General features: G+C 45.7%; 1 protein-coding gene across 4 annotated transcripts in view; it reads right to left on the bottom strand.

Moving 5' to 3' along the window:
* Window positions 1-1,928: 1,928 nt before the first annotated feature.
* Window positions 1,929-18,514, bottom strand: part of PTPRT (protein tyrosine phosphatase receptor type T) — a 1,034,103-nt gene continuing 1,017,517 nt past the window's right edge. For 3 of the 4 annotated variants that reach the window (XM_075901347.2, XM_075901351.2, XM_075901348.2), the window contains 4 exons: window positions 17,505-17,630; window positions 9,995-10,158; window positions 7,582-7,717; window positions 1,930-5,516 (listed from right to left, as the gene is read on the bottom strand). In XM_075901347.2, coding sequence (XP_075757462.2) covers window positions 5,463-5,516; window positions 7,582-7,717; window positions 9,995-10,158; window positions 17,505-17,630 — 480 coding nt within the window. In that variant the 3' untranslated portion in view covers window positions 1,930-5,462. Of the gene's footprint in view, window positions 5,517-7,581; window positions 7,718-9,994; window positions 10,159-17,504; window positions 17,631-18,514 lie in introns of all 4 variants that reach the window. The other variant, XM_075901353.2, reaches the window with a different exon arrangement.

The raw sequence follows: 18,514 nt of genomic DNA on the forward strand, positions 1-18,514 counted from the left end.
TTATTGGCCACTATGCAGTGCACATGACACCAGAATTGGAATAAGAGTGTTGGGATTTCTAGTCAGACTACCCATTCTGTTCCTAACGCATGAGATAGCTGGTTGTTGGACAGTGGATATGAACGTATGGAGTTGTGGTGGTTCCCATTTTGGTGCATTTGATTCTGTTCTGACTCAGGGTGCATTTGATATCAAGATGGTGCATTTGATATCAATCTTTTGGAAAGGTTTACAATCACCAGAATTTATTATTCATCTTAGTGAACAATCTCCCCATTTCCTTGTAATGTAACCTATACATTCACAAATACAGGACTTTTACAAACTGAAGATGCTGCTAAAGTTTTAGTTTGATGTGAAATTCTGGATTTATCTGTGCATTCTACAAACTACTAGAGAGGCTTTTTCACATAAATTTCCTAACATCAAATAAAGTCCTTTTGTTGTCAGCCAGGGTTTTGCAATTAGCATCAGCGGCACCAACACTTTTGGCAGGGTTGGGCAAAATACGGTATGGCATGGGGGGGGGGGGGCGGGTGTGAATCTGGCCTGCCAAGCCACCAGATCTGGCCCGTGAACCACCCTGCTGGGATCCTCAGGCAGATGCAGCTTCTGCAGAGTAAAACACAGTGAGAAGGAGGCGTTGTGCGATCTCCCCGTCCTGCCCAATCCTCAGTTCCTATTGGCCAGAAATAACCGGCCAATAAGAATTCATCTCAGCCTCTCTCTCAGCTCCTATTGGCTGGAAACAGCCATCTAACTGGAACTGAGAGATTGGCCTGAGAGATAGGGGCAGCACAAGCCTGTTTCCCCATGCAGAGTAGAGCACCACGTATTTTCAAGGGGGCTGGGCTGCCTTGGAGGTGCTGCAGCCTGCTGGGCAGGAGACACTTAGGTAAACTCCTCCCAGCCAGCACCTGCCTCTGGCACCCCAACCCCTCCTTCACCTCCAACTCCCTCCCCCAGATCACCATCCAAATCCGCTGCATCCTGGTCCCCAGGTGATAACTCCCTCCCTGACCTTGTACCCCAGTCTGGAACCCTCTCCTTGCACCCACGCTCCCTCCCTGAGTCAGGTCACAAGCCCCTCCTCCAACCAAGCACCCTCTACAACCTCAAACCGGCTCCTGCATCCCAGTCCCTTACCCCATGTGCCCTTCTGCACCCAACCTCCAACCTAGACCCTGCACCTCCTCCACACAAAAGTGCTGCCCTTGCTCAAAATCTTGGAGTGCCCCCCCCAATTATTGTCCACCCCGATTTATGATTTTTCATATCTTAGAGGTCCAATTTTAAACATACAAGAGCTGTTAAACTGTACTGTAATCTAAAACAGGCCAGCTCCACATTCCTGTTTTAAAAATGTTATATTTTTATAGTGCATATTTATAACCTGGTACAATCCTGGGACAGCAGGACAAATTTTAGTATGCTTTCTGGGTTAATAGAACGATAAGAGCTAGTTGAATGTTTCCAGTGGCTCCCACAATGACTGAAGCAGCCTACCACTGATACTGCTCATTTTCCCCTGGTCTACATGAGGGAATACGTTTAATATGCAAGGGCTCGTCTACACTGGCCCCTTTTCCGGAAGGGGCATGTAAATTTCAGCAGTCGTCGTAGGGAAATCCGCGGGGGATTTAAATATCCCCCGCGGCATTTAAATAAAAATGTCCGCCGCTTTTTTCCGGCTTTTAAAAAAGCCGGAAAAGAGCGTCTAGACTGGCCCCGATCCTCCGGAAAAAGTGCCCTTTTCCGGAGGCTCTTATTCTTACTTCAAAGTAAGAATAAGACCCTCCGGAAAAGGGCACTTTTTCCGGAGGATCGGGGCCAGTCTAGACGCTCTTTTCCGGCTTTTTAAAAGCCGGAAAAAAACGGCGGACATTTTTATTTAAATGCCGCGGGGGATATTTAAATCCCCCGCGGATTTCCCTACGACGACTGCTGAAATTTACATGCCCCTTCCGGAAAAGGGGCCAGTGTAGACGTAGCCCAACTGTGGCTATATTAAGTGCTTGGCCTAATTCGAAGTACTGTAATTCACATTTTGATGCCATCCACACTTCAGGAAGTTGAAGGGAGCACACGTAGTCCGGCATCAACAGAAGTGCCCTCTCAGTTCAATTAAGCATGCTTCACTAGACCCTGGACGATTGCATCTGTAGTGTAGCCATGACCATATAAACCTGCTAATCTCACCAAGCAAAGAGGAGCTCAGGTAAAGTTGGTGTCTTGGTAAATGTATGTCAGAAAGTTGTAGAAGCCCAACACCTAAATAAATAACACGTGGGAAGCAACAGTGTACGCCAGTGGTCCCCAACCATTTGTTCTTGCCAGGCACCAGGGGGCGTGGCCGTTTGCCCGCCGGCCACCAGGGGGCAGGGCCCCCCCTTGTGTGCCCGGGGGCGGCCCCCCCCCCCATAGCCGTGCGCCTGAGGCCGGGCCTCCCGCCCAGCGCCGCATGCCTGGGGCCGGGCCCCCCCCCGGCACTGCGCTCCACACGCCCGGGGCCAGTGCTGGCGCTCCCCCCCCCCAAGCATCGTGTACCCAGAGTGCGGGCGGCCAATCTGCGGTGCCTCCGGGGCCGGCGCTCATCGTGCGCCATGCACCCGGGGCCGGCTCCGGCACCGTGCATGCGCCACGTGCCCGGGGCCAGGCCATCCCTGAGCACTTGGCGGGTGCACACAAATGCCCCCGCGGGCGCCCTGGCCAGAAAGGCCCATAAAAGGAGTTGGACAGCAGTCTGTGTTGCTAGAGGGGACAGTACTTTGGGACTCTTAGGCTACGTCTAGACTGCATCCCTTTGTCGCCAGAGAGATTAGGCACATCGAAATTGCTAATGAAGCAGGGATTTAAATATTCCTGTCTAGAGGACAGATGTTCTTGTGCAAGAACCCACCAGTGTAGACATAGCCACTCAGTGCTTGTTTCCAAAAATTAAAGGAATTCCACAGAAATTTTAGCAAAACAAAGCAAATACCTTTTTGCTTGTGATGCAAAGTTTCCTGTACTGCTGAAACATTCTTCTTCCCTTTTCATAAAACCAACTTTCATGTGCATAACCCTGGCGATAAGCTGAATGGGTAACCATTTAGCAATCTCACAGCTGGGCGATCTGGATAATCATGCAGTTAAGACCGTTTCTACAACAGTTTGGGAACAGAGTAGAAAGCTTAGTCATTTCCAAATTAAGATCATGCTGTGGCTATGTCTAAAATGCAGTTAACCTGGGCAATTGCACCCAGGTGCAAGCATCCTCACCCGTTAGTGTATACTCACTGAATCGGCTCTCAGTCTAAGTGCAGTTGTTGTAGTGCTTTAAAGTGAAACTGGCCACAGGAGTGCTGGGAGGTAGCTCTCCCAGTGCTCTTATTTAAACTACCACCACACTGGGGGCACTTGCTGTGCTAAGGTATTTATTCACACTCTGAGCCAGAGAGCTGCAACAGAGTAAAGTGGCAGGGTAGTCTTAGCCTAAGGCTGTGTCTACACTGGCACAATCTTGCACAAAAGCGGCCACTCTTGCGCAAAAACTTGCTGCCTGTCTACACTGGCCACATGTTCTTGCACAAGTAAACTGACGTTCTACTGTATGAAATCAGGGCTTCTTGCGCCAGAACTCTAACGCTCCTGCTCAAGAATAAGCCCTTTTGTGCAACTGTTGTTGTGCAAGAGGCCAGTGTAGACAGGCAACATGAATTTCCCGCACAAGAAAGCCCGATGGCTAAAATGGCCATCAGAGCTTTCTTGCGCAAGAGAGCATCTACACTGGCACGGATGATCTTGCACAAAAGCACACGCCAGTGTAGACACTCTCTTCTGGAAGAGTTTTTGCGTGAGAACGCGCCAGTGTAGACGTAGCCTGAGAGTCTTTCCCAATCAGTTGTGTTAGTTGCAGAAGAACTTTCTGTCCTGAGGGGGGAATTGTGAGCAGGGCATTGGAGGGCTATCAGCCAGGCCCATTGACCTGGGTGAGGGAGGACAGGTGGGCAGGCAAAGGGGGCAACTACTCTGAGGCCCAACAATTCCAAGGGGCCTGAGGTTTGTGGCTACTGTTGCTGTGGACAGGAGCCTGGGCCCTTTAAATCACTGCCAATGATTTAATCGTTTGATCATGGCATGCTTCAGACAGTGCTAGGGGTATGTGTGTGGGGTCCAGGCTGCGCTGAGGCCAGTTGCCCCGGCCCTTCCATCTGAGGCCATGCCCCTTCAGGGAAGGAGGATCTGTCCTCCCCTCTTGCGTAGGGGTGTAGAGAACCTGTTAGCTCAGCAGCAATTTAGTCTGAATTCTCAAGTCAAAGTAGTCCGGTTTTGGAAACAGTTAAAGTGGAGCCTGCATTCTAATCCACCCCCCCAGCTGGGTCAGGCAGCCTGGGTTCTCCATAATCACATCAGAGGTTTTTAGGTGTGGATGCTGGACATGGGGTTTGGTCTAAAACTCAGGTAAAATCCTAATTAGCTGCATTGTAGACATGTGCTTACATTCAGAGGAAGGGATCATCTTTCTTTTCTGTGTTTGTACCTGGCACAATAGGATTGTGATCCATGACTAGATGCTACAGTAATGATCTATAATACATCATCCACAGGTATCCACTTTATGCTCTTCTTATTAAAGAGACACTATACCCCAAGCCAATGCTTGAAAAACACGTGGTAAAAATGACCAAAATTACAAACCAAATGCAATTGATTTGATGGAGGGCTTGTTTGCTCAAATGGCTGTGAAACTCATTTTTCTTATTGGCTTTTCCAGCACTGACACTACCATGAATCACAGAGATGTAACCAGTCCATTTAAAGTCTTGGAAGTCAAGCAGGATATGGAAAGAAAAGCTAGTGTAGCAGTTGATGCAGCTGATCCATGAACAGCTTCCTAAGAGATCCACCACTACATCCATACATTATATGTCTAGGGAGAACAGAAGGGAGGAGGAGAATTTCAACTTCTCATTGATGGCATTTTCACTTGAAAAAAAATAGATTATGTGGATTAATTGTAATCAAAAGTCTCACTTGTTCCCTGTGGTTTTCTAATTTTTCCAAATGGCTGATGCATGAAATTAAAAAATTAAAGGATGGGATTTGAGAACAGAAGGTTGTTTAAAATACAGACTATTCCAGTATTTTTTCCTTTGTATCAAGGAGAGCAAAAATACACATCCAAAATGGTAGAGAAGAGGTTGGAGGGGATTAGAAAGCAGTCTTCCAGCCCATCTCCTGCTTTGCCAATTTGTACATTAGGTTATTTAAAAAGCAGTAGATGCTCCAATAGAAAGCAGGCAGCAGCAAACACAGGGATTGCTTCATTCTCCCAATCACATTGAGGTCAGTAGAGTCTGTTTCTTGCTCCAGTGTGGATGGCCTGGACCTCCCCACACCCATTACAGCCTTTTAGTGCAGGGAAAAATGTCCTTCAGACTTGGGAATCTGGAATCCAATAGGCCACTCATTCTGCCAGGCTAAAATGAACTTAAGTATTCCAGTGCAACCTCATATACAAATTTATATTGTTCCTGAAAAAGAAAGAAAAAGAGAAATGCTAGCAGTGACTTCTTAACAGCCTGATTCTAAAATGTGCCCACAGCCCTCCAATGCTGTCTCCACATCACTTGACAAGGTTGGACTCCAGGAGTGAAATGTTTAATACCTTTTGGACCAAACTGCATGTCTATAGCATTGGCAGAGCATAAGCAGGGTGCAAAGTAACTGGAAGAAAAGGACAAATCCATACAGTCATGATCCATGGTCCCTCAAAGATTTTCCATCCATGAGCTGAGTGAGTATTATCTTGTGCACCAATATTGAGGTCACGTACACTTGCTCGGATGTGTGCCACTGTCGCACCAATCAGTAACAAACAAATATCACATGCACATAATATGTTTCAATTAGAGTCTCCACGCTACACGAAGCTGATAGAGAAGTTGCAAATTGTTCTGGATGGCCCACTACATTCCACATCCCAATGAAATAAAAAAACAAACAATGGGTACTTAAGAACAACTTGCAACTTCTCTATCAGCTTCATGTAGCATGGAGGCTGACTATTTCTTTCCCTTTTTTTCTCTTCTCCGCTCCTGTGGCGTAGTGGGGGTGCTGTCTGCTCTGTGACTCGGGGTTCCCCTGAGCTGTGATGGGAGATTCTCACTGACTCTCCCAAATGTGTATTAACCCAGACACCCAGGGAGGGAGACAAAGGAAGGAGGGCGGAGACCAACACCTGGCTGGGGGTTAGGGCTGGAGGAGAGTTTTTTAGTTTCTGTCTGGAATCATGGAGGAAGCAGCCTGAGCAAGGAGGCTGGGCTTTAGGGGCCCAGTCTCCCCCATCTCAAGGGGGGGCTGACGCATCACATGCCTAGCCCTGTAACCAGATTCCATCTGTGCTGTGCTGTATCCTGGAGAAGCAATAAACTCCCTCTATTCTACTGGCTGGCGGAGTCTGTTCGTGCCACTATGAGGGTGCAGGAGACGGGGGAACCCCAACGCGCCGTCACAGCCCCCACTCCTTATTTATTTTGAAACTGGATCTTTAGTAACTCCATTCAGCTGAAGAAGCGGGTTGTGCCATGAAAGCGCATGATACCATCTACATGTTTTGTTAGTCTTTAAGGTGTTGCAAGACTATTTATTGATCATGACTATATGGATGTGTCTTTTTCTTCCAGTTGGTGGGCCCAATCCTCTTCCTGTTAATGATAATGGTAACACTCCCAGGGTATGTCTACACTACCACCCTAGTTCGAACTAGGGTGGTTAATGTAGTCATACGAACTTGCAAATGAAACCCGGGATTTGAATTTCCCGGGCTTCATTTGCATGTTGCCGGGCGCCGCCATTTTTAAATGTCCGCTAGTGCGGACCCCGTGCCCGTGGCTACACGCGGCACGAACTAGATAGTTCGGATTAGGCTTCCTGTTCCAAACTATCTGTACACCTTGTTCCACGAGGCATACGAACTAGGGTGGTAGTGTAGACATATTCCCCATTGATTCTCAGGGGGAAAGAAGCTTACTGCTCCAGTTGCAGCTGCTGCCTGCCATGTGGCTCTGGCCCTGGCTGAAGTTGCTGCCTGCCATGTGGATCTGGTCCCAGCCTTGGCAGCAACCACCACCCAGCTGGAGCCACCAGAGCAGCTGCCACCCACCATGCAGCCCCCACGGGTGCAGCTCCAGACCTGGGGAAGGGCTGAAGCTAAGGCCAGGGCTGTGTGGTGGCTTCACTGCTGCTCCTGGGGTGAGGCAGCCACCTTGCATGCAGTCCCACCCCGGAGCAGCTAAACAGCCACTGTGTGGCCCTGCTGAGAAGGTGGGTGGGCCTCAAATTCTTGGTGTGCACACATGCAGATGCGCACCTTAGAAGGAACACTGATCATGATACTGAATATTAATCATTTCCCGAAGGTACCTACTATAACTCTCATACACACTTGAGGGAAATCATTCATTCTTACTGATGGATAGTGCTGCAAACCCTGACTCTATCACTTTTGTTTTTTGTTTTTTTTATTTGCTTTTAACTCATTCTTTACTCACTGCATCCTAAAGAGATAGGAGTGTGTGTGTGTGTGTGTAGACTTACCAGAGACTCCACCATATTGGATTTGTTATTCCGTAACGTCTTCACTATGTGAAACACGTCAATGATATTTTGCTGCTGAATCATTTCACACACGCTGCAGATGGCACAGAAGGTGCCGCTGCGTCCACCGCCATTCCTAGGCAGGAAGAAAAGAGGCAGTTTATAAAGGGATGCCCAGGAATGGCAAACGAAGGCCTGTGTGTATCCTGTAAAGAGCCATGCTCTCCCAAATGCATGCCATAATATAATATATGGAGATATACCAGCTCATAGAACTGGAAGGGACCTTGAGAGATCATTAAGTCCAGTTCCCTGCCCTCATAGCAGGACCAAGTACTATCCCTGACAAATTTGCCCCAGATCCCTAAATAGCCCCCTCAAGGATTGAGCTCCCAACCCTGGGTTTAGCAGGCCAATGCTCAAACCACTGAGCTGCATTCAGGCCTCCCTTACAAGAAGGAAGCTTCCAAGGGTTTAAAGAAGAGTCTAGAGCAGTGTTTCTCAACCAGTGGGATGAGTAGCCTTAGGGGTACTTAAGCGAAGTCTGGGGGGTACATCAACACAACTGAAAATTGGAGAACTGAATTTTTCTTTAAGTTTTACAATGCTTTATTATTTTTGTACTTTTTACACCCAAAAATGTCCTTGCCCACCCGGCTACAATTAAGTTGTTTAAACAAATGGGCTACGTCTAGACTACATCCCTTTTTCGTAAAAGGGATGTAAATTAGATGTATTGCAATTGCTAATGAAGCAGGGATTTAAATCTTCCCCGCTTCATTAGAATAAAAATGGTTGCCGCTTTTTTCCCGCACGGAGCTTTGCCGGAAAAAAGTGCCAGTCTAGACACTGATCTTGCGGAAAATAAAGCCTTTTCTGAAAGATCCCTTATTTCAAGAGGGATAAGAGATCTTTCGGAAAAGGCTTTATTTTCCGCAAGATCAGCATCTAGACTGGCGCTTTTTTCCAGCAAAGCTCCGTGCAGAAAAAAAGCGGCAGCCATTTTTATGCTAATGAAGCAGGGGAGATTTAAATCCCTGCTTCATTAGCAATTGCATCCCTTTTACGAAATTTACATCCCTTTTACGAAAAAGGGATGTAGTCTAGACGTAGCCATGCATTGCAATGGTAGAAAAAAAAATGTGTGTTTGAAAACTAGGTACTGGGGGTACTTATAATTTTTTTAAAGGGGTACTTTATAATAATAAAAAAAAGGTTGAGAAACACTGGTCTAGAGATCACAATATAGGAATGTGATTTACCCTTGGTCATTAATCTAGTCAATGACAGTGTCTTCCAAATCTCTTCACACCCACAGTGGTATGGCTTTAGGGAATATGGAATCCTGGCTTCTCCCTCCTGTGCCCATGACTTTGAAGTAAGGAATAGCTGGTGTTGCTGCTCCTGCCCTCCCTCCACAGACCACTGACCTACCACACACACCAGGTGAGTGTGAAGGAAGGAGCAAAGAGTAACATCAGGGTTCCCTATATCCAGGTCACTTTGCCCACTTGGGCAAGGGGAGGGCAGGAGAGTAGCAGCCAAGATGGGGAAAGTGATGTGGATGCACAGAGCACTTGGTTTTACTTCCTCCCTCTCTCAGCCTGCTGGGGGGCAAAGAAGAACATTGTGGGAGGAGCAGAAACTGTGCATCAAAGCTCACCCCCATGGTCCTCCACCAGGAGAAAGCAGATGCTCCCCTGACAGATGAGAGTAGCTTCTGACTCTACACTGCTGGTCCCCAGCTCTGCATTGCAGCCTGGTGCCCCTAAAGCAAGCCCTGTACCCCAGGTCTTAGTTTTCTCATCTATAAGACTAGAATAATAAAGAAGTCACTTGTAATTTTGTGAGGCTTCATTCATTAAAATTTACACAGGGGGTTTAGATGCTTGAATGGAAAGTGTTGTACAAGAATTAACTACAAAACATTGCACTGACAATCATGGACCTGTCATGTCACTTCTATAATGTATGTGATCTCAGGGGAACCTGAGAGCTCAAAACTATTCAGAGTCTAATTAATTAATTGTAATTAATTATTATTAGAATTACAACACTGCATTGAGACCCCAGGCAGACAGGCCCTCTTTCAAAAAGCTTACTGCGTCAGAAAATAAAATGCTCCCACAGGGCAGCTTGACACACCATCAATGGTAGGTGGCTATTGAAAGAATCAACTGGAGACCCCACTGCTGTAAGCAGCAGTGTTGTTGTGATCACTCACTATTATTTACAGTGGAAATAGTGACACATGATACCATGATCCATCATGGTAGCACTTCTCTTGTCTCTTGAATGCAATTTAACCTCATTTCCCCTGCTCGAGTATAGGACGGCTATCTGATTTCCACATCTGTAATTAATTCTTTCTATCTTGCACCACTGGATCGAAAGTATTCCCAACCATACTTACAGGCAGTGGACAACAGTGCGTCCATCTCTCCCCTCGTACTGCTCTTGCCATTTCTCTAGTCGTCTAACCACCTTCAAGAGAGAGCGTTTGGATGGAGGGGTGTCCCGGTATGCTGGCCAGCCAATATACTGCAAATGCTGCACTATATGGTATCCGTCCTGGGGCTAAAACATAATCCACTTCCTTTATACCATCAGAAAGGTGGTGAGGGAGAGCAGGGGATTGGGGGAGTATGGTGGTTACAGGTTACACATGCATTACTTAACATCACCAAATAATGTAGCTATTGCTACTACTAAGTCTTCAAATTAATAATAACTAAGCTACAGGCCAAAAGGAAGCGCAACACAACTGAGTGCAAGGCTCCTCTCTTTCCAGAGAAAAATATGTTCAGAGAAGGAGGGTAGTTTCATATTTTGAGGATGAGGAAGAGGTTTGTGGAGAGGCTTTATAGTTGAGACTGCTACAAGAACGAGAATAGGGCTCTGAAGACAACTGTTTTCATTCAGGGATATAGTCATCACATGGTGGAAAAAGGATAAAATAACTATTTTCAATCATTCACAAAAAACAAAGGAAAAGAGCTCATGGTGATTCAGTAACACAGACCAGCCTCCAACTGTTTCTTTAATGGAATAATTGCTGTCACCTAAGCTCAGACTCAGAAAATGCTATAGAAGGTAGCAGGATCATTTTCAAAGGCCAGCTGACATCTCCATTTCTCATAGGATATGTCTACACAGCAGCATTACTTCGGAATAACTGACATTCCCAAATAACATAGTCCACATCTATGCAGCAAGCTGTTATTTTGACACAACGTTGAAATGTCAAACTGTCGACTTCTTACTCCGACTCAAATGTTGACTTCTTACTCCGACTCCTGTAAACCTCATTTTATGAGGAGTAAGGGAAGTCAGAGGAAGCATGCTCTAACTCGGACTTCTTGTTGTGTAGACAGTGCCAAAAGCTGAAATAAGTTATTTTGACATTAGCCCTGTTATATAGATGTGCACATAGTGAGAACAGGAAATACAGGAATGGCACCCAACTGGGTGGGAAATTTGTACTGAAATAACAAAGTAAGCACTACGGTTAACCACTATGGCAGAGCAATAATCGTGCTTGAGAAAATCCTGTTTTGTGAGCCCTGTTGGGGCTGTTTTCTCTCCATCTGTAGGATTGGGTCTAATGGGTGCTGAGTGAAAAGATTTTATAAAGATGACAATGGAAAGTCCTGTGGCACTTTAGCAGGGCTAAATTTGAAATAAGCTACGCAACTTGAGCTAGGTCAATTGAATAGCTTAAGTAGAAATAGCTTATTTTGGCTTTTGGTGCCATCTACACAGCGTAAGGTGCCATCTACACAGCGTAAGTCTCTTTCTCTGACTTCCCTTACTCCTCATAAAATGAGGGTTACAAGAGTCAGAGTAAGAAGTCCTCCGGCTAGACGTTATTTTGACATTATGTCAAGAAACTTCTTGGCTGTGTCTAGACTGGCCAGATTTTCCAGGAAATCAGCTGCTTTCCAGAAAAACTTGCCAGCTGTCTACACTGGCTGCTTGAATTTCCACAAATGCACTGACTTCTTACTGTAAGAAATCAGTGCTTTTTGTGGAAATACTATGCTGCTCAATACTTTTGCGCAAAAGGGCCAGTGTAGACAGCTGAGATTTGCTGTCTGCAAAAAAGCCCCGATCGCGAAAATGGCGATCGGGGATTTTTTTGCGCAAAAGCGCGTCTAGATTGGCCACGGACACTTTTCCGCAAAAAGTGCTTTTGCGGAAAAGCGTCCATGACAATCTAGATGCTCTTTTCCGAAAATGCTTTTAATGGAAAACTTGTCCGTGCCAATCTAGATGCTTTTTTCCGAAAGTGCTTTTAACGGAAAACTTTTCCGTTAAAAGCATTTCCGGAAAATCATTCCAGTCTAGACGTAGACCTGTTGTGTTGATGCAAACCATGTACTCTGCACTCTTACACTCAAAATAAGCTATGCAATTTGCATAGCTCAAATTGCATAGCTTATTTTGAGCTATTTCAAAATAGCTTATTTTGTAATTTTTTCAAAATAAATCTCTATTAGGAAATGTCCTTTAATCCTTGTGGAACAAAGTTTTCAGAGATGTTGGAATAGCACACCCGTTATTTCGAAAGACATTTCAAAATAATGGGCGCACTGTCAAGATGCAGAATAACTATTTCAGGATATCAGAGGGGTAGCCGTGTTAGTCTGAATCTGCAAAAGCGACGAGGAGTCCTGTGGCACCTTATAGACTAACTGAAGTGTAGGAGCATAAGCTTTCGTGGGCAAAGACCCACTTCGTCAGATGCATGTAGTGGAAATTTACAGAGTAAATGCATGCTCTGGAAATTTCCACTACATGCATCTGACGAAGTGGGTCTTTGCCCACGAAAGCTTATGCTCCTACACTTCAGTTAGTCTATAAGGTGCCACAGGACTCCTCGTCACTATTTCAGGATACTGCAAGTATCCTGGAATAGTGCTGCAATGTTGACGTACCCTTCTTAGAGACTAACAAAAATATGTATAGTATTATGAGCTTTCATGGGCAAAACCCACTTCTTCAGACGAGCTTGAGTGGAGAAAAAAGGCGGACTATCAGAATTATAACAAAAAAAATAGGGAGAAGAAAAAGAAGTACCCACCAATAGTAGTGCAGGTGCTAATGAGGCTAATAGCATGGGCTGGAAGTGGCCCATACTTAGCTTTTGTTGTCAATGATATCGCAAATTTAAGGAAGACTGGTTTTAGTGTCTTTGTTCAGACCAAGGGAAACAGTGTCAAATTTGCATATAAGGTCAATTCTGCACACTTTCTCTCTCTAGTTGGCTTGTGAAATTCCTTTGTAGAAGAATGGCTACTTTTAAATCCATTAATGAGTGTCCAGGCAGGTTAAAATGTTCCCCTACAGGGCTCTCTCATAAAACCAAAAAAACTTCTGTAAGTAAGGACTGAATGACTGCTTGCAATGCAGCCAGGGGTCTGAAAGACTGCTTGCAATGCAGCCAGCTGAAGTTGGTTAGCCCTGCAAGATAATTAACTTTTGATATGTAAATACAGCTCATGCTGGGGTGCGGTGCGGTTATGTAAACCCAATTCAGACAGGGCTGATGGAGGATCCGTTGCTAGGATGGAATGTGGTGTATTGTAACTAATTTGGCTGTTGTGGGGTCACAAACATGCTACCTCTAAATGTAGGAACTGTAAAATATGACCAATGCTTGCAGGAGAGAGACCATCATTGTAAGGGGTCTCAGATAAACAAGCATCCCTCTTCCAGAGTTGAGTGAACTGGGGGAGGGGGAGGGAGAGGGAAGGCTTGAGCTTCATGCCTACTAGATGTGAGCAGTAAGACTAGTTCAACCTGTCTCTTTCCCCCCCTGTTCTAAGGATAGACCTAAAGCAGACTCCATTAGGAGTCTTTTTGTTATTTCAGTGGCACCTGGAATCTTTTGCTAGCCTAGGTGGTGGCTAAAGAATTGAAATCACTAAGGCTACATCTAGACTACATCCCTTTTTCGGAAAAGGGATGTAAATCAGACGTATTGCAATTGCTAATGAAGCGGGGATTTAAATCTCCCGTGCTTCATTAGCATAAAAATGGCTGCCGCTTTTTTTCGGCACGGAGCTTTGTCGGAGAAAAGCACCAGTCTAGACGCTGATCTTAAACCTAGATTATCAACAGTCTACAACCTATCCTAGAAAATAACCCCTCACTCTCTCAGGCCTTGGGTGAAAGGCCAATCCCCGCCTACAGACAACCCCTTAACCTCAAACAAATTCTTTCCAGCAACCATGTATCCCTCCACCATAGTTATCCAGGAACCCAGCCCTGCAATCAGCCCTGGTGCCAACTCTGTCCAGACAGCTACACAAACAATTTCATCACTGGATCCAACCACATCAGCCACTACATCAGGGGCTCATTTAACTGCACATCCGCTAACGTGATCCATGTCATCAAATGTCGGCAATACCCTTCTGCCATGTATATTGGCCAAAAAGGACAGTCTCTACAGGAAAGAATTAGTGGACACAAATCAGATATCTGACAAGGCAAAACACAAAAACCCATCAGAGAACAATTTAACCTGCCTGGGCCCTCATTAATGGTTCTCAAAGTCCCCATGTTGTTTCAGGCCAATTCCACCGGCCAAACACACAGGGAAGTGTTGGAACTTTACTTCATTTACAAGTTTGGGAGCCATCAAAAATGTATGAATAAAGACATTACCTGGCTAGCACACTACCTTCCACATCCTAATGAATGAACCAACTAAACAATGTGTACTTAAGAACAATTTGCACCTTCTCTATTTGTTGTAATGTGAACACTTTAATTCACTATTTTTTCCCTTCCTTCCCCCCTTCCCCGATCCCCTATTTATTTTTGGAACTGGACTTTTAATACTCCACTCATATGAAGAAGTGAGTTGTGCCCAGGAAATACCATCTACATTTTTTGTTAGTCTTTAAGGTGCTGCTATAGATTATCCATTGTTTTTTAAGTTTTTTCAGTTACAAACTAATGTGGCTACTGCTCTGAAGGTTTCTCTGTGTTCCCATTCCTGATATCTGATTTGTGTCTACTCATCACCTAGAGCAGTGGTCCCCAACCATTTGAGGTTGCCGGGTGCCAGGGGACGTGGCCGTTCGCCCGCCGGGCGCCAGAGGGCAGGGACACTTGCGTGCCTAGGGGCGGGGCCCATCCCCATAACCGTGTACCCAGGGGCGGGGCCCCCCCCATGTGCCGCATGCCCGGGGCTGGTGCCCCCTCCAAGGGCTGCATACCTGGGGCTGGTGGCCACCCCCAAGCACTGCACACCCGGAGCGTGGGCGGCCAAGTCGCTGCGCGCCCGGGGCCAGCCCCTGTCCCCCCAAGCGCCGTGCGCCCGGGGCTGGCGCTCCCCCATGGCGCTCCCACCGTGTTGGGGACCACTGGATTAGACTCTAACCCCCATTTAAGGCCACCAGGAACCAGTTCAGGGTGGCCAATCCGCGGCGCTCCGGGGCCGGCACTCACCATGCGCCATGAGCCCAGGGCCGGCTCCGGCACCATGCATGAGCCACGTGCCTGGGGCCAGGCGAGTCCCAAGGTCTTGGCGGGTGCACACAAATGCCCCCGCGGGCACCATGGGACCCGCGGGCACCGTGTTGGGGACCACTGACCTAGAGCCTCCATTTTAAACCCCTTCAGTACATCACTGATAATCTACAACTTATTCTGGATAATGATCCTTCCCTCTCATAGGCTTTGGGAAATAGGCCAGTCCTTGCCTACAGACAACCCTGAAGCAAATTCTTTCCATCCGGCACATACCATACCTCAGACACACTCACCCAGGAACCTATTCCTGAAATAAACCCAGTTGTCAACTCCACACATCTATACAAGTAACACCATCACAGGCCTTAACCACAAAAGCCACAATATCAGAGGCTCATATAACAGTGCATCCTCTAATGTGATATATGCCATCAAGTGCCAATAATGCCCCTCCGCTATGTATACTGGTCAAACTGGACAGTCTCTCTGACAAAGGATTAAAGGACATAAGTCAGATAAACCTTGCACCCCAATCCCTTACTCCCAGTCATAAAACAAATCCCTGCACCCCCACCCTAAGTCACAACCCCTTCCCAGACCCTGCACTCCCTCCTGCACTCCTCCTCCAGTTTAGAATCCATACTCCCTCCAGGACCCTGCATCTCCTACTACACCCTAGTCCTGTGCTCCAGGTCATAACCTCCTCCTTTACCCAACCTCCATCCCAGACTCTGTGCCTCCTCCATTAGTATCATGGAAAACTGCACCAATGACTACTTTCAAAATTCTTGGAGTGTCCCCCCAATCAAAAATTATTGCCTACTCCTGATTTAAGCAATGGGAAACCATCAGTCCTTTGTCTACAGCTGGCCCTCAAAACTACTTGACCCATCCTAACAGGATACAAAGAACTCTCAAAATCCAGGCCAGAGTAAAGATCAACACTGACTCAAAGCTTTTTGCCTGATATAAGAAAAGCTGTTTAGGGTAAGAATTTGCATGTAACAAGTGTTTTAGGATGTGTCTTCACAGTGCCCTAAACTCGAAATAAGATATGCAATTTGAGAAAATTGCATATCTCATCTCGAATCTATTTCAAAGTAGCTTATTTTGAAATTTGGCGAGTCTACACATTGCCAAATTTCTCCCTCATGCAAGAAGATGGCGAAATAGCACGTCTGTTATTTTGAAAAATATTCAAAATAATGGGTGGCTTGTGTAAATGCAGGGTAGTTATTTTGGGATACCTCTGGTATCCTGAAATAGCTTTGCAGTGTAGATGTACCTTCAGGCTATGTCTACACTGGCAGCTTCTTGCATAAGAACAGCCGTTCTTGTGCAAAAACTTGCCTGTGGTCTGCACTGCACGAGTGTTCTTGAGCAAGTAAATTTACAGTATAGTGTTGTAAAACAGGGCTTCTTCCAGAAGAGTTATTCCTCTCCCCACAAGGAATAAGCCCTCTTGCACAAGAGCTCTTCCACAGGAGGGCAGTATAGACAGGCAATATGAATTTCTTGCACAAGAAGCCCCTATTGTTAAAATGGCCATCAGAGCTTTCTTGCGCAAGAGAGTGTCCACACTGCCATGGATGCTCTTGTGCAAAAGCACATGGCAGTGTGGACACGTTCTTGTGGAAGATTTTTTGCACAAGAACTCTTCCGCAAAAGAGTTCTTGCGCAAGAAGCCACCAGTGTAGATGCAGCCTTAGTGTATTAGAACTAGCTAAGCACTTCTTGTTCATTTTAATTTAGTAACTACTTTCAACTGACTGTTTTCATTTGCAACCACTTAAATCCTACTTTTGTACTTAATAAAAACACTTTTGTTTATTATCAAGCTCAGTGTGAGTAATTGTTACTTGAAGAGAGAGCAAACATTGATAAAGTGGGAGGATCTTATGAACTATGGATTTATTTGGTGTTTTGGTCCATTTTGGGGGTTAATTTCTTGGTGCTAAGCCCCCCGCCCCTCCAAGAGCTGAACTGGTTCAGTGTCTGTGTGGCCCTGGAGGTGGTGGTTACCCCAACTCTGTGTCTTGTCTGAGGGAGACCAGAGGATCTGGCCCAGCAGAGAAGGGTGGAGAGGAGCTCCAGAAAGCAGGCAGGTGGGCATCAGTGGCATAACGGGACTTCTGTGATTCAAGTATCCTAGTGGAGCTACTAGAATTAATGATGACTATATTGACTACTAGTTGATTAAGGCAATGTACCCTCCAGGATGTACTTCCCAGATCAGTACAGATCCAGTTCACATTATTCACCTTCTGATTTCACTGAGAAGTCTTCTATTTCCTGGAGCTGCAAGAAAATCCTGCAATGGCTTTTGTACCTGGCCTAGGGATTTAATAACACCTCTGCACCATATGTATGAGCAAGTATTTCACAGGATGGGATAGATGAATGAGTAAATGGAATAGCTGGGATTTTACTGATCTTACCCTGGCCATGTTGCAGATACGGAATATCCTGTTGATGATATCTTCATCAATGTCTGCTGAAATAAACTCCACCTGGATTGGGCCATAACAACAGGATGTTTTCTCTGGCCAGTACTGCATGCAGAGCTAGTCAAAGTGCAAGAGAAACAGAAAGCAGTTAACGTACAGGCTAGGAAAGTTTTCTCTCGCTCTTCTAAGCCCATACCCAGTTCCAAGAGCTTTAAACACAGCATTAGTGATGATAACTATTCAGACGAGAACTCCCTTCATTTCCATGAAAGGGATCCTTTGGTAAGGCCTGGCTGTGTGTGAGTGTGAGTGTGAGTGTGAGAGAGAGAGAGAGAGAGAGGAGAGAGAGACTGAATCAAATTTTGGATACAATAAAGTGGCTGACAAAGTTTCTGCCAGGTTATAGATTTAAAAGGAATTTGAATAGAGTAGTGTGTGTGAGTGAATTTAATGTGAAACACAGAGGTTTTGTGTTTTGAGTTAATTAGGAAACGCTCAATACCAAGAAGATTAATCTTGGTTCAAGCCAAGTGGAACATGTTACTCTATCAAGCAACTTTTTTATATTCTGAGTTCACTAAGCACAAGGGAGGGGGCAAGCCAAATTGCTCTAAAAATGTACACATCCCAGCTCTCAAATTAAACCACAACTGAACCTGTCATGTATTTTGTTTTTTAAAAGTTAGGCTAATTTAAAGAAAAACACACCATTTCACTTGATGGTTTTGGCTGAATTCAGAAGTGCCAAAATATTGCAAGACCCACTACAATAAGGATGTCTATGTAGTGCCAAAAATCTTGTAAGAAATCCCATTAGAACATCTTTACTGAGAAGATATTTAGCTACGGTTTTAAACTAGGAAAGTTTTGAGAAATCTGCAGTAACTATTACAATGTCGGGAGGCTCCTTTGAATTGCAACTCAACTTCCAGGTTCAAGCATCACTACCTGCAGTCCTGGAGTATGTGTATGCATGCTATATCAGACTTGAGCTCTCATTA

Source organism: Pelodiscus sinensis, chromosome 17 (assembly GCF_052426305.1).
Source record: "Pelodiscus sinensis isolate ZL-2025 chromosome 17, ASM5242630v1, whole genome shotgun sequence".
Taxonomy (NCBI): Eukaryota; Metazoa; Chordata; order Testudines; family Trionychidae; genus Pelodiscus; species Pelodiscus sinensis.